The 13,513-nt window shown below is 56.9% G+C and overlaps 1 protein-coding gene across 2 annotated transcripts; it reads right to left on the bottom strand.

Annotated features, from left to right (window-relative positions):
• Positions 1 to 375: 375 nt before the first annotated feature.
• Positions 376 to 13,276, bottom strand: Lrp3 (LDL receptor related protein 3). 2 transcript variants are annotated; one of them, XM_076577741.1, is made up of 7 exons: positions 13,137 to 13,276; positions 11,370 to 11,417; positions 4,546 to 4,684; positions 3,022 to 3,236; positions 1,578 to 2,694; positions 1,237 to 1,369; positions 376 to 1,029 (listed from the first exon to the last, which is right to left on the bottom strand). In XM_076577741.1, exons 1-7 carry the CDS (start codon positions 13,207 to 13,209, stop codon positions 442 to 444), a joined length of 2,313 nt encoding a protein of 770 aa, XP_076433856.1. In that variant the 5' UTR covers positions 13,210 to 13,276; the 3' UTR covers positions 376 to 441. The 2 variants fall into 2 exon arrangements, with proteins under 2 accessions (XP_076433856.1, XP_042131559.1); XM_042275625.2 differs by having other exon boundaries at positions 4,546 to 4,710; positions 13,137 to 13,177.
• Between the last annotated feature and the right edge of the window lie 237 nt (positions 13,277 to 13,513).

Raw genomic sequence — 13,513 nt, 5'->3', positions numbered from 1 at the left:
CTCAACTACAGCTCCTGGCAGAGTTCTGGGATGGGCAGCTGGTGCCACTGCCGGGTGAATGAACTGAGAAGCCACAGAAAACATTGTGGAAAGCCTGGCTCTGGCTCTCCTGCTTTTCTGGAAATGAATCCCCAGATTAGAGTTGCAGGGAGCAATTTGACATGAGACTCCCGGGGGCTGTGCTCTTGCCAACCTCAAAGCTGGTTTTATCACCCCACCCTCCTTCCCAGGCCAACTAATGGGCCCCTAAGCCCCTGCCAGCAATGCCCATCAGGGCTATGGGCGTGCAGAGGTAGCCCACTGGCTGAGCGCCCAGGCCTTCCACCGGGGATGCTAGGTGGGCCTCTGTTTGTAAGAAAGAATGCAGAGGCAGGGTAGAAATGACTGTGTATTCCCTGGTTACAAAGCGGGGCTGTGGCAGTCACCAGCGTGTCCAGTGGGTCAGCAGACCAGCAGGGCTTCATCGTCACTAGCCTCCAATATTGGGGAGCAGGTTGGTGGGGGGCTCCTGCAGACTCCCAATGACTCTGGTGAGTGGGGATCTTGGGTGCTGCTGGCAGTGGGAGTCTGGGGGTAGGGGTCTTGGGCCAAGCAGGGCTCTGGAGGCGTGTCCACGGGGGCTGGGCTGTCTTCCGGAGGGTCCTCACAGGCCTTTCTCTCCTTGTCCTCTGGCCTGTACTCTGGGTCTCGCAGGTTCAAGGGTGGGGGTGGCACTGAAGGCCCCACTTCTGGCACGTGGCCAGGGCCACTGGGCGGCCCATCTCCAGCTTCCCTGGGGCTGCCCGTGTCTGTATGGGGTGCTGGGGGGTCTGGGACAGATCCCGGTGCTGCCTGGAGGAGCCCATCACCCAGCACGGTCTGTGAGGTACGCGCAGCCGTCAGCAGCGGGATCTGGCCTCGCGGCGCCCGTGGGCGGTGGAAGAGCCTGTTCCAGAGGCGGCCGAGCCTGCGGCGGGATGGCCCCCTGCGGGAGGCATGCCGACGCATCTGCCGTCGCATGGCTGTGCGAAGGTTCTGCAGCACTGAAGCCTAGGGGTGGGGAGCGGCTAAGGTAGGGGCCAGGTCATTTGGGAACAACCCCCTTCCAGACCAGAGACTAATCTGAGCTTCCTCCACCTGCCCCACTCCCAACACCCTAGCCCTAGCTGGCCCCTGGGCCTCCTGGTCGTGGGGGCTCTCAGACCCAGCAGGAAAGAAACCTGGGCCTTGTAGGATCTCAAACTCATGGAGGCTCACCTGGGATGCGCTGTAGACAGGAAAGTCCTCTACCGGGGGGATGAGGCCTTGTGCGATGAGCTGGCCGTAGGATGGGGGGGCCTCCCGCCGCACAAACTCTGCCTCTAAACGTGTCATTTGGGTCTCAAAGGCCCTGAAAGCAACGGGCAGAAGGGAAGAATGATAGACACCTGCCATCACGGCAGGATTTAGGGACCCCACCCTTGCATCCGGACCCCTGCATGCACACACCAGAACAGTCTTCCTGTATTGGGATGACCCAAACCCATAGCGTGGAATGTGGTGAGCTTTTCTCCAGGGAGACTTAGGAACTGGGGCTCCTGCCACCACGTGGTGCCCACCTGTACTCCTGCGTGCGCAGTGAGTAGAGTTTGAAGGCACAGCCTAGGGCGATGACAAGCAGCAGTCCGCACACCAGGCTGCCAATGAGGGCGGCGGTGATGACCTTGCGGGGCACGGCGGCCAGGCACCCATGCTCATCGCTGCCGTCTTGGCAGTCCTCCTGGCCATCGCAGCGCCACGTCTCAAAGATGCACAGGTTGGTACCACAGTGGAAGGTGCCCGGCTGGCAGGAAAAACAGTTCTTCTCATCGGCGCCGTCGGGGCAGCTTTTCTGGTTGTTGCAACGATCGGCAGGTGCGTAGCACAGGCCACTGCCCCCCTCACAGGGGTACTGGTCCGGAGGGCATGCGGGGCAGCCCTGTTCATCCCGGCCACTTGCACAGTGCCACCAACCGTCACAGCGCTGTGGCTCCGAGAAGCAGCCCTGCTCCCCGGTGCTCCCATCATCTCCCTCACTGCTGCCCCCACACGGCTGCTCCCACGGAAGGCAGTAACCTTTCACCTGGTACGTGGCATTGAAGCCATGCCCAGCACTGCGGGCACGAGCATGGTAGGCCACGGTGAGGCGGCCCTGCGCCGCCTCAAGGCTCACAGGCCGGTGGTTGCTGCGGTAGGAGAGTGTTTGCAGGAGACGGTCCCCACGCTCGCCTAGGCCTTCATACACTTGGACATAGTCATCATAACCCAGCCGCAGCTCCAGCTGCAGCAGCACACGCCGAGGGTCCTGTGTGTCCACCAGCCACGTGCAGTGAAGGTCCGAAGGCCCGCGGGCAGCGCCAAACAGGTCTGGAGAGGCGAAGGAACCATAGAAGCTGCCCAGCCTACGGCCGCATGCTAGGTCGGGGCAGCCAGCCTCATCAGAGCCGTCACCACAGTCCTGTGTGCCGTCACAGCGCCTCTCAACCGGCAGGCAGCGCGTGGAGCGGGCTCCACTGCATGGGAAGGTTCCCCCGGGGCACAGGCTGCCTGGCGGCTCCGAGGCGGGTGCTGAACAGTTACCCTCATCCGAGCCATCTCCACACTCATCCACCAGGTTGCACTGCCAGGGGCCAGGCAGACACTTGCCGTTGTCACAGCGGAACTCATCTGTCTGGCAGGAGGCCTGGCCCAGCTTCCCTGGAGGCAAAGAGGGACAAGATGAGCCTCCTTCCAGCACCAGGCCTGAGGCTGGGAGCAGGTAAATGGGTTCAGTCCCAACTGGGGCTCTGTACAAAGAAGCAGGGCCACCTACGGGGCACAGACTCATGGACGGAAGGCTAGGTTCAGTATCGGAGCTGAGCTTAGGCTGAGGGCAGGTTCACTTCCAGCAAACTGGGGTCAATTACCCAAAGAGACGCTGAAGCACCCCCAGACATCAGCCCTACCCCTACCCCAGGATTAGTAAGGGAGGCAAGGGGAGCCCTCGCAGAAAACCGGGGCCAGAGGAAAAGCTTGCTGCATCACCTCGGATATAGGAGAGGCGGAAGCCCTGGGCCTGGCCGGAGCTGGAGGCGTCTGAGTGGAAGAAGATCCAGACGTGGTCGCGGGCAGAGATGAAGGCGGGTGGGATGGCTGAGCCGCAGAGGCGAAAGGCCTCCTGGCGAGGTGGAGCTGCTGGGCCCAGTAGGAGCCAGTCCAGGGAGCACTGGTGAGATTCTTCCACATCAAAGTTCCGGAAACTGTGGGGCAGAGGGGACCCCAGGGATGGGCAGGAGGACAGGGGCCTCATGGCCCAGGACGGGCCAGCAGTCGTCAAGCTGGAGCGCATGGCAAAGGCAGCTAGCTAGCTCCGTCTCACCCAGTGGCCCTCCTTGTATCTCCCAAATTGCCTGGCTCTGCGCTCTCAGCCCCTCAGGGCCCACTCTGCCCCTACCCCAGGGTCCAGAGGCAGCTCCATGAGAGATCATGGCATCCATGGGCTGCATCCATCAGTCCAGCTCCCTTCCAGCTCTCTGCCCCATGAGCACACACATAGCACCCCCAGCTCAAAACTGAGTTTGGAGTGTCAGCAGCCCTCTGACACGGTCCCCTAAAGGGTGGTAACCAAGGGCTCAGATCCCTCCCATCCTGAGTCAACTGGACTGCACGAACTCCCAGGATTGCGCACTGAAGGTGGAACTCTGCCCACGAGGTTACCCCACACTGCAGCTGGGTGACTGCAAGCTGCCCAGGTGAAACACTGGCACCAGAGCTGAGCAAAATAGGCACAGAAACCAGAACAGCCTCCGCTCATACCCATCCCATTCCCAGCCTTCAGATCTATGGAGTAATAGACCTGGACGGTGGGGCAGGCTTCTGGATTGTAGCATTTACAAGTGTGGCACACAGAACCCATGGAGACTCCCTAGCCAAATGTCCCCATGATCACCCTAGGTCCGGGTTTCTAGCTCTTCAGTGACACTCACTAGCACCTTTCCCTGTCGCCCTCTGCCTGTATCTACAGCTCCATTCACTGAGGGACCACCTGAGGTCCCTGCAGAAACCCTGACCTGGGCTCCGTGCCAGTCTGGCCTCAAGCCACTCCTCAGGACAGAAACAAACACCTTTGCCACCTTAAGCATCCAGACTCCCCACCAGCTCTTCAGGCTCACTTTGGGGGGACTGAAAAGAGAAGTCTCAGTACAGGAAGTGACCCAGCTCAGAGCACCCAGCCAAGGAAGTGGGCAATTAAATGATCATATGCTCACATAAACACGCAGGCTTATAGCTCACACATGGCCACACAGGTCTCTCAGCTGTCTGTTCCTAAATGTGTCTATACACCTAACACACACATCTCTCTCTCTCTCTCTCTCTCTCTCTCTCTCTCTCTCTCTCTCTCTCACACACACACACACACACACACACACACACACACACACACACACACACACGTCATCCCTGCTAAGTCCTGGGCTTCTGCACATCACACCTGTCCACACCCACATGTGTGCCCTCCACACCTGCTAGGCCTACACACATGCGCAGTCGCACAGAGGCTCCGCTTACCTGATGGTGATCATGTCACCACGGTCACCCTGAATATACCAGCTGCAGTTGGTGCCCGGCGGGTAGTTGAGGGGCCAGGCTGGGCTGTAGATGACCCCTCGCCGTTCAGTGTGCTGTTCCAACTTCCCACTGCAGGCAGCTGTTGGGAGAGAAATGTCCGCTCACCTATGGGTGGAAAGCGGGTTTGGTGGGGTACTCTGCTCATGGCTTGAACACAAGCTTCCACTGGGCCCAGCCAGTCCACAGTTCAAGTCTTCATGAAGTCATGTGTGGGTGGAACTCAAGGAGGGACCCTCTAGACTTGAAGCAGTGTAGCCCAGTCCTGTAGGATAGTGGAGTCTTGACCCTGTGTGTCCAGTCTCCGCCCCCCCATTTCAGTAGGACAAAGAACAAGACATGTTTAATTCCCCTTGGCACCCAGCACATGCCATGTGAGGTCTCAAAACCGCAGCTTAGTGGGGGTCTTACAAGTCAGCCTTCTGCATGGAGGCCTCCACAGGCCATCCTACTACAATGTCCTGTGTGACCATGTGGAACACAGCCCCAAGGGGGCGAAAGAGATCGATCAGCGGTTAAGAGCACTTTCTGCTCTTGCAGAGGACCCGGGTTCAATTCTCAGCACCCACATGGCTGCTCACGACCATCTGTAACTCCAGTTCCAGGGGATCCAAGGCCCTCTTCTGACCTCCATGGGCTCCCGCACACATGCGAGGCACAAACATACACTCAGGCACACACATATGCACATAAAATTAAATAAACAAATATTAAAAACTAACACAGTGCCAGGAAAAGAGGGGCTTTGTCATCTGATACATCTTACTGGACACCTACTATGCACCAAGCAAAAGTTGACAGGCATGTCATCCCTGTGCACCTCGCAGGCTGGGGTTGAAAACACAGAATTTAAGCAGAATCCCTGGCTGCCAGTGTAGTCTGGGTCTCAGCACACTTTGTATAAAGTTGGGTTTGGGGGACTTGAGGGGATGGCTCAGTGGTTAAGAGCACTTGCTGCTCTTGCAGAGGACCAGCGTTTGGTTCCCAGCACCCCCCGGTGGGCAGCTCACAACTGCCTGTAACTCCAGCTCCAGGGGATCCAATGCCCTCTCTGGCCTCTGCACACATATGTGCAGCCCATCCTCCCCCACATTACACACATAAGTAAAAATAAACCTTTTTTCATTTAAAATTTGAGATTTTTATCTAAAATATGTGAAAAGACACTAGAGGTATCCTAACCAGGTAAAGAAATAAGGCTCAGAGAAGGTAAATGTTTTCCAGGGCACACAGCCAGTTAGTAGCAGAGTCAGGATTCACCTGGTCCTTTGGTGGGCTCAGCCTCTCACCGCAGGAGAACCTAAGTTCCCAAACATTTATGGGGCGTCAACTGAATGCCACATGAGAGAATGAAGATAAAGCCATTATTAGCCAGCATGAGTGAGAGACACCACACCTGCCCTGCTGTATGGGCTCTCCCAGGGCCAGGCAGGGCACCCTTACACTCAGCTGCAAGTCTGCCATGACTTCCAAATGTTTATCTAATCCAACCTGCTACAAAGGCCGGGCCCACTTTACAGACGGAAGAGCAAGGCTCTCTCCGAGTTTACTTCCTCAGTGGACTCCAGGCACCTGTCATGATGCCTCTGAAAAGTCATTCTCTCCAGTTGTGGCCTCTGACTGGGAAGCGCTGCAGGAGGACCCCACTTCAGCCCTCTGTACCCCAGTCTCTCAGGAAGATGACATGGTCGCCTGCCTACCAACTGCCTCGTAGCTCCTGTGTCTTTGCTTCCCCCATCCTCAGGACCCCTCCCATGGAAGTGAGGGCTGTCCCCACTCTCCTATCCCACTCCCTCACTCACTCCTCCTCAGCTTCAGCTCTTTGGGGTCCCTTCATAGGGAAGCCCTCACCATGTCACCCCCAATGGAGCCCCTATCCTTTGCCCCTCTCCTCCTCGCCTCTGCCACAATAGTGACTTCCCTATTGTTCCAGAAACTGTTTGATGACAAGTCCCCAGAGGAGGGCAGGCTGGGACACTCTGGCCTGACACCCAGAGGCCAGCACAGTGCCTGCCATACAGCAGGTGCCCAGCATGAACTACTGATGGCCAGTCCAGTACCTTCTGAGCATCCTATTATCCAATCTGCTCACAAGAACATCAAAGAGCTAAGTCAGAAACGCCATCTTTGAACAAGGTGTGGTGGCTCACAGCACACAGAAAGCTGAGGCAGGAGGAGCCTGATTTTGAGGCCAGCCTGGGCTATATAGTGAGTTCTAGGCTGGCATGGACTACATGAGACCCTGAGGAAGAAAAGAAAGAAAAGGGAGAGAGAAAGGAAGGAAGGAAGGAAAGAAGGAAAGAAGGAAGGACCAAAAAAAGAAAGTAAGAAAGGAAAAAAGGATTTGAGGGAGGAGTGGAGGGAAATGGGAAGGAGGAGGAGAAAGAAGAAACAGGAAGGAGAAACAAAAGGAGGGAAGGGAAGGCCACCTTTGTCCCTAATGTGGGGGTGGCCATCCTCAGAGCTTCATTCTCTGCGGCATCAAGGGTACCAGCTCAGTGAGGTGCATGCCAGCTCCTCTGCTCCTGATGCTCACACGTGGCCCGAGGATGCAGCCTCCTGCCCCAGTCTCAGGTGTTTCGCCAAGGAAACAGGAGCTGTGCACTCCACTCCCAGCCCAGGAGCCAAAGCTAGCAGAACAGGGTCTCAAGAGAACCCGCAAGGTGCCCCCAGGCTGGACCTGGCTCCTGCCGACAAATAAAGCCACTAACCGGAGAATCCTGTGGAGACCTCGGTGTCCACCTCATATGACCTGGAGGATTTCTCCTTCCTGAGGTGCAGGGTGAGTGGTTCCTGGTGGGCAGAGCCCAGTGAGATTGGGGTTGTTTTCCTCCTACACGGACTTCATCAAGGTCCTAAATCAACATCTTGCTTTCTTCCTGTCTCAGCCAGAACACTTGTCCATCTGCACCCACATTTGTTCTGGGTTTAGGTGGCCTGTCTGTCCAGACGACTGGACCACTGCCAGCCCAACTCAGCCTTTTCACAAACCCTCTATCCTATAAGGCCCACAGAGCATCACTGTTACCTGTTTCCTCATCTCTGGGGGGTGTCACGGGTACCGGACCACGATTCTACAACTACTACTTGGGTCTCACATCAAGAGGGAGAATGGGTCTGCCCTGGGAGCTCCATGAAGGGCTCTTGACTGCTTAGCAGTAAGCTTGGAGATGTGTCTAGCTTGGTCAACACGCTGAACCCCAACTCTCCAAGACAGTAGGTTCATCTCCACTCCAATGCACCACACTAGGGCCTAGGCCTAACCTTCATGGCCATATGTATCCCTGTGTGAGGATGCACCTTATACGTCTATAAAAGTAGAGCTGGAGAATGTTGCTATGGTTAGAATCAAGAAAGAGACAGTCTTGCTGGGCGGTGGTGGCGCACGCCTTTAATCCCAGCACTCAGGAGGCAGAGGCAGGCGGATCTCTGTGAGTTCGAGGCCAGCCTGGACTACCAAGTGAGTCCCAGGAAAGGTGCCAAGCTACACAGAGAAACCCTGTCTCGAGAAAAAAAAAAGAGAGAGAGAGACAGTCTCGAGGCAGACAGTCATGTGATGGACAGACCGGTGGGGCAGAGGAGTCTACAGGAATGTCTTGTGGGGGGTGAGGATTTGACAGGGTATAGCAAAGTCAGAGCAGAAACAGGACTGTTGGTGGGATACTGGTATAGGAGAGATCCTGGGGGTGTTGGGGCATCGGGGAGGTCCCTCTGATGTTCAGGTGGAGGCCAACCTTTGCTCCTACAGGAGACTGTCTGAGCTCTCAGTGACTATATAGGAAAGGGATGAACAGCAGTTTTATAGGCAGTGTCTTAGTCGTGGGTCTGAAGAATTGTCAAATCCTCTGAGAGGGCAGGGGCAGGGCCCGATGCAGCATGACTTGTAGATCTGATTTCCAGAAGCTATTGGTAACCGGGACAACCTGCATGTTATAACCTGCCAGCAGGCTTCTCTCACCCCCAGGCACTTGGCCAATGCCTGACTGACTAGTAGGAGACAGTGTGAACTTGATCCAGACCTCCCTAGCATCACATTGGGAGCAGCAGGATGCAGGACTCAGGAGGTAGGTCTTTTGATCCAGGGAGGACCTGACACAGGAGGAGCAAGGGATGGGCTGAGGCACAAAATGCATCTGGTGCAGGCTGAGAAAGGGCTAGGAGACGGTAGGACCACAAAGAAAGTATTTGGAAATGCAGTCATGAGGCCCATGCTGGGAGGGGTCCACTAGGCCGGGGAGAAGCTGGTCAGCAATGCCAGAGGGATCAGAATTGGATTCCAGGAACACTAGGATCCACCCTACCACCTGTCACTGCCATGCAAGCTGTGCATCCTGCTCCCCACATCAAGGACCTCACACACAGACACCAATGTGTGAACAACCACTGTGGAGGTGAGTGATGGCGCTCTGCAGGGCCTCAGGTCTGCACAGCTAAGGAAGCCAAACATGAGGACCCGGGTCATTCTCTCCCAGGCACTCCCTTGTCCCTTGAGGACGGGGGACACATCTGAACAGCACTGCCCATCCGCCGGTTTGGGGTTCACACTTGCAAGATATCAGCCTTCGCTCACCCCGCTTCCCGCACCGTACCCTGGCCACAGACACCTGACCTAGTCAGTGCTTTCCTGGAAACGGGATGTGAAACCGAGCTGTCCTTTGTGGTCAGTACAGCAAGTGGGGCCGGGCTGGTCAGTGCTGACTAAGGCAGGGCTCTGGGCCAGCCTGGGTCAGCAGAGGAGGCCCAGCTGTAGAAAAACACAGAGCTGGGGTACAGAGAGGATTGTGGGGAGCAGAAGCCCAGTCTTCTAGACAGGCAGGGAAATTGGACTCTGTGAACGTCTCCACCATGCTTCGGCCCGCCTCCCATAATCCTTGTGATCACCACCAGATAGCTCTACCCACCTGGAGTGTCATGGGCTCAGTGGCACCTAAAACCTGACATGCCACATGGCTCCTGCTTCACCGTGTGGCACAAGTTCCAGTCGCCAGACTTGGGGTCACACATCCTTACTGACCACACCCCGAGGCACCGTGACTCAGGGTACTTCTGCCAATTACTTAGCCTTTGAAACCTTTGCTTTACTTTTGAGGCAGGGTCTCTCCATGTAGCCCAGGCTGGCCTGGAACTTGCAACTCTCCTGCCTCAGCCTCCCCAGTGCTAGGTTACAGGCATGCAACGCCACACCTGGCACTAAACACCATTTTAGGGTTTGCTGAAGATGGCCAGACGTTGACTAAAGAAGTCACCCGCCTCACAGCTACCCAACCTATTCATTCTCCAAACAGTGGGAGCCTCGCCACCACCAAGGAGGGGTATCGGTGGCTGCTCTTCCCTCTTCTGACACCAGATCAGAGCTCAGACAGCCATCAGATGGCCAGCCAACACCGACAGGCAAGAGGCCAGCACTTCTCACTGCTTTCCCACACCTTACATGCTGACCTCTTTGCTGCAAGCTGGCTTGCCTGGAACAAGCCTGTCACACGCAGAGCAGTCGATCCAGGGCTGTGTTCTTATCCACCATCCTCCAGACCCTCACACACAAGCCAATACACTCTTCTGCCCTGAAGAATCCCAGGGCCAGGTACCAGCCAGTCAGAACCTGCCCTAGAATTAGCCTCCAGAATGACTCAAACTGGCCATTCTAAGCTTTCTAAGTTGTTTGCCTGATTCTCTGCCTTTCTCCTGGAAACCACAATGAAAGCTGTGGCTTCTGCCTTCCCCTCATCCTGAGTCAGCCTGGCCAAACCTACTAAGGCTTGATCCCAGGTTAGGCAAGTGCTCCACCACTGAGCCACATCCCCTGCTCCTCACTGGTGAATTCTAGGCAGGGGCTCTACCACTGAGCCACACCCCAGCCCCTCACTGGGGGATTCTAGGCAGGTGCTCTACCACTGAGCCACACCCCCAGCCCCTCACTGAGGGATTCTAGGCAGGGTCTCTACCACTGAGCCATACCCCCTGCTCCTCACTGGGGGCTTCTAGGCAGGTGCTCTACCATTGAGCCACACCCCAGCCCCTCACTGGGGGATTCTAGGCAGGTGCTCTACCACTGAGCCACACCCCCAGCCCCTCACTGAGGGATTCTAGGCAGGGGCTCTACCACTGAACCACACCCCCTGCTCCTCACTGGGGGATTCTAGGCAGGTGTTCTACCATTGAACTACATCCCCAGCCCTTAAAAAAAAAAGTTTTAGACAGTCTCACAAAGTTGGCCAGGCTTTCCTTGAACTTACTTTGTAGTCTAAGCAGTCCTTAAGTTCAATCTTTTTCCTCAGTCTCCTGAGTAGCTGGAATTACAGGCCTGTGCCACCAAATCAGTCTTAAAGGTCCAGTTTTTTTTTTTCCTCAGTGGTACTGGTCTCTGTGGCAACATTAATCTTACCTCTATAAGTAAAGCCTAGGCATGATTTTAATACACATGAGCATCCAGGGGCCCTCAGGAATGCCACCACCCACAAGAGGCACATCTATCAACTAGACAGGGATTTTGACAGTCTGTGGTAGTACCAAGCCACAGAGCACCAGATCCCTTCTGAACATCTTAGGTTATTGCTTCAGTGGACACTAATGGCCAAGTTTGCGGTAGTCTGGCATTTCACCTATTTTACCAGAGAAATCAAGGCTCACTAAAGTTAAGTTTGCTTAAGGCCAACAGCTCCTTTGTGATGCTGTAAAGGTGCACAGGGGGAGGTTTTTCCAGCCAGAGGCCTGATGGCCACAGGGTACAGCCAAGACTGAAGGCCGTCCTGAGAAAGGGGCTTACTCACCTAAGGCAGGAACCGCACTGCTGAGTCTCCCAGTGAGAAAGAGGTTCACTGTGGAAGACACAAAGAGGCATCAGTAAGGGACTTGGACTCCAGGGCACATGTTTGGGCTGCAGTGAACACAGGACAATACAGTTGAAATCAAGGGAGGCCCCTTTATCTCACTGGGCATGGCCCAGATCACTGCCAGAAACCCTCCCTCCCAGCTCTGTTCCATCTGGGATAGGCAAAGACAGGAACTCAGAGGTCTTAGGACCTGCCCTCATATACCCACAGCCAGAAACAGCAGTGTGCTAGCCTGACTGTATTGTCCTGCTTCAGAATCAGCTGGTTTTCTGTCAGGCTTGAGGCTACCCATCACTTAGGCTTAGTCCCAAGAACTTTGCATTTCAAGAGGGTTTCTACCACCCGAAGGGCTTCCTCCTTTGACGGGCATCCCACCGTCCTAAAGGCAGAGTTTGCCTGCTCCCACCGCAGTAAGGGTCCACCTCCACAGGAGTGTCCATAGCCTCCATCTACTGTTTTACTTCAAGGGCTCCAGACTGAAACAGAGAGTCTAGGCCAAGTGAGAAGCAAATTTCACTTCCTGGGGATCAGGGCATCCCCTCCCCGATTGAGGCATTCATCTCCAGAGCAGTCATTCTCCATTTGGTGAAGAAACAGGGAGTCACCCCATCCCCACCCCAGGGCATCCAGGCTCTGCTAGACCCAGACATGGACCCTAGACATGGACATCTCCTGAGCAAGGAGAATCTTAAATCTTACCTCTGCCCTGCCCACCTGGGGAACACAACAGCCAGGACCCAGATGCCATGGCCACCCACAGCATGTGAAGCAGGCACGTTGGGCATATGCCACTACTTCGACAGCTCATCCAGCCTGTGCAGTAACACACACACACACACACACACACACACACACACACACACACACACACACTCACTCACTCACTCTTCTGTATTCTTGGAGGCCAGATGAGAGTTACAACTTAAAATGAATGAGCTCCCCGTCCAACTTATCATTTCAGTGGTTTCAGGGAGCCTGTCAGGTTCCTGGGCCCTCAACGGTGACATCATAGGGTGTCCCCTAATGACCCCAGCTCTTCAGGGCCTCCCTCCTTCATCAAGGTAAATAAAGAGCCATGTGGGTTGGGGATTTAACTCTTTCCTTCCCCTCTCCAGCAATGGGCCCCGAGAAAGTGGACCAAAAAAAAATGTCCTGGTCTGGGAAGGAGCCTTCTAACCTAGGTTCCAGTCCCGGCAGGTTCTTGGCCCTCCCCAGAACAGACTCCCACTCCCCTTAGGGCTGAACAGCCTATGGCCGTCTGGGTCTAGGAAGACACAATGGGAAAATGAGTTCTCACATCTGCCTCCCCCAGCCCCCCAGCCCCCCAGCTGATTCTCCATCTTTGGCTAGCTCCCAGGCCTGCCCTGACTCCAGGCAGGAAACGGTTTCTTCTTCAGGGAGCAGCAGTCCAGGCCTTTGTCCGCAGCTCTGGAGGCCAGAGCACAGCTCAGGCAAGCCGGCCCGAAAGCGACAGGCAAACCCCAGCCTCCCCTAGGAAGCCAAGGCCGGCGTTCTGGCTCCCACCGCCCACACTCCCCACCCCACCCCCGCCAGCTCCCGGGCCTGGAGTGCCGCTTTGTGGGAGTCGCCCTCCTCGGTAGCCCAAGGGTGCTGGGGAGCTGCGTGCTCTGCAGCCCGGGCACGGGAGCCATCGCAGTGCGGGCTCCAAGCCTTACCCTGGCCGGCCCCGCGCGGCCCACTCACCCAGGCAGACGACTGCGAGCGGCGCCCTGGCGCCCGGCGCCCCCTCCGGCCCCGCGGCCGCGCGCTTCTCCATGCCGGGGCGAGCCGCGCGCGGGCGCCTGCTGCCCTGCGGCCGGGGCTCCGCCTGGGGCTAGGGCTGGCGCGGCGGCTGCGGCCCGGGTGCGGACGGCGGCTGCGGCGGCGTCTTTGTGCGGCGGCGGTGCAGGCCCGCAACGCGCGGGGCCACATCGGCCGCGGCGTCACGGGCCCCGCGGGGGCTCAGCGGCGGTCGCCGGGGAGGACCGTCGCCCGCCGCTGTCCCCGAGCCGCGGCCGGCTCGCCCAGCCCGGCCTGCGCACGGAGACCCCCGGCGCGCCCATGCCCCGGCGCGCCCTGCC

This window comes from Peromyscus maniculatus, chromosome 1 (assembly GCF_049852395.1).
Source record: "Peromyscus maniculatus bairdii isolate BWxNUB_F1_BW_parent chromosome 1, HU_Pman_BW_mat_3.1, whole genome shotgun sequence".
NCBI lineage: Eukaryota > Metazoa > Chordata > Mammalia > Rodentia > Cricetidae > Peromyscus > Peromyscus maniculatus.
This window is presented reverse-complemented; position numbering and strand designations above follow the sequence as displayed.

Excerpts from the sequence above, each read along its gene's own strand:
- Lrp3 (XM_076577741.1), bottom strand. The coding sequence starts at position 13,209 with ATGGAGAAGCGCGCGGCCGCGGGGCCGGAGGGGGCGCCGGGCGCCAGG. Across the intron at positions 11,418-13,136 it reads GCTCGCAGTCGTCTGCCTGG|TGAACCTCTTTCTCACTGGG; the intron begins GTGAGTGGGCCG and ends TGTCTTCCACAG. Across the intron at positions 4,685-11,369 it reads CAGTGCGGTTCCTGCCTTAG|CTGCCTGCAGTGGGAAGTTG; the intron begins GTGAGTAAGCCC and ends CTCTCCCAACAG.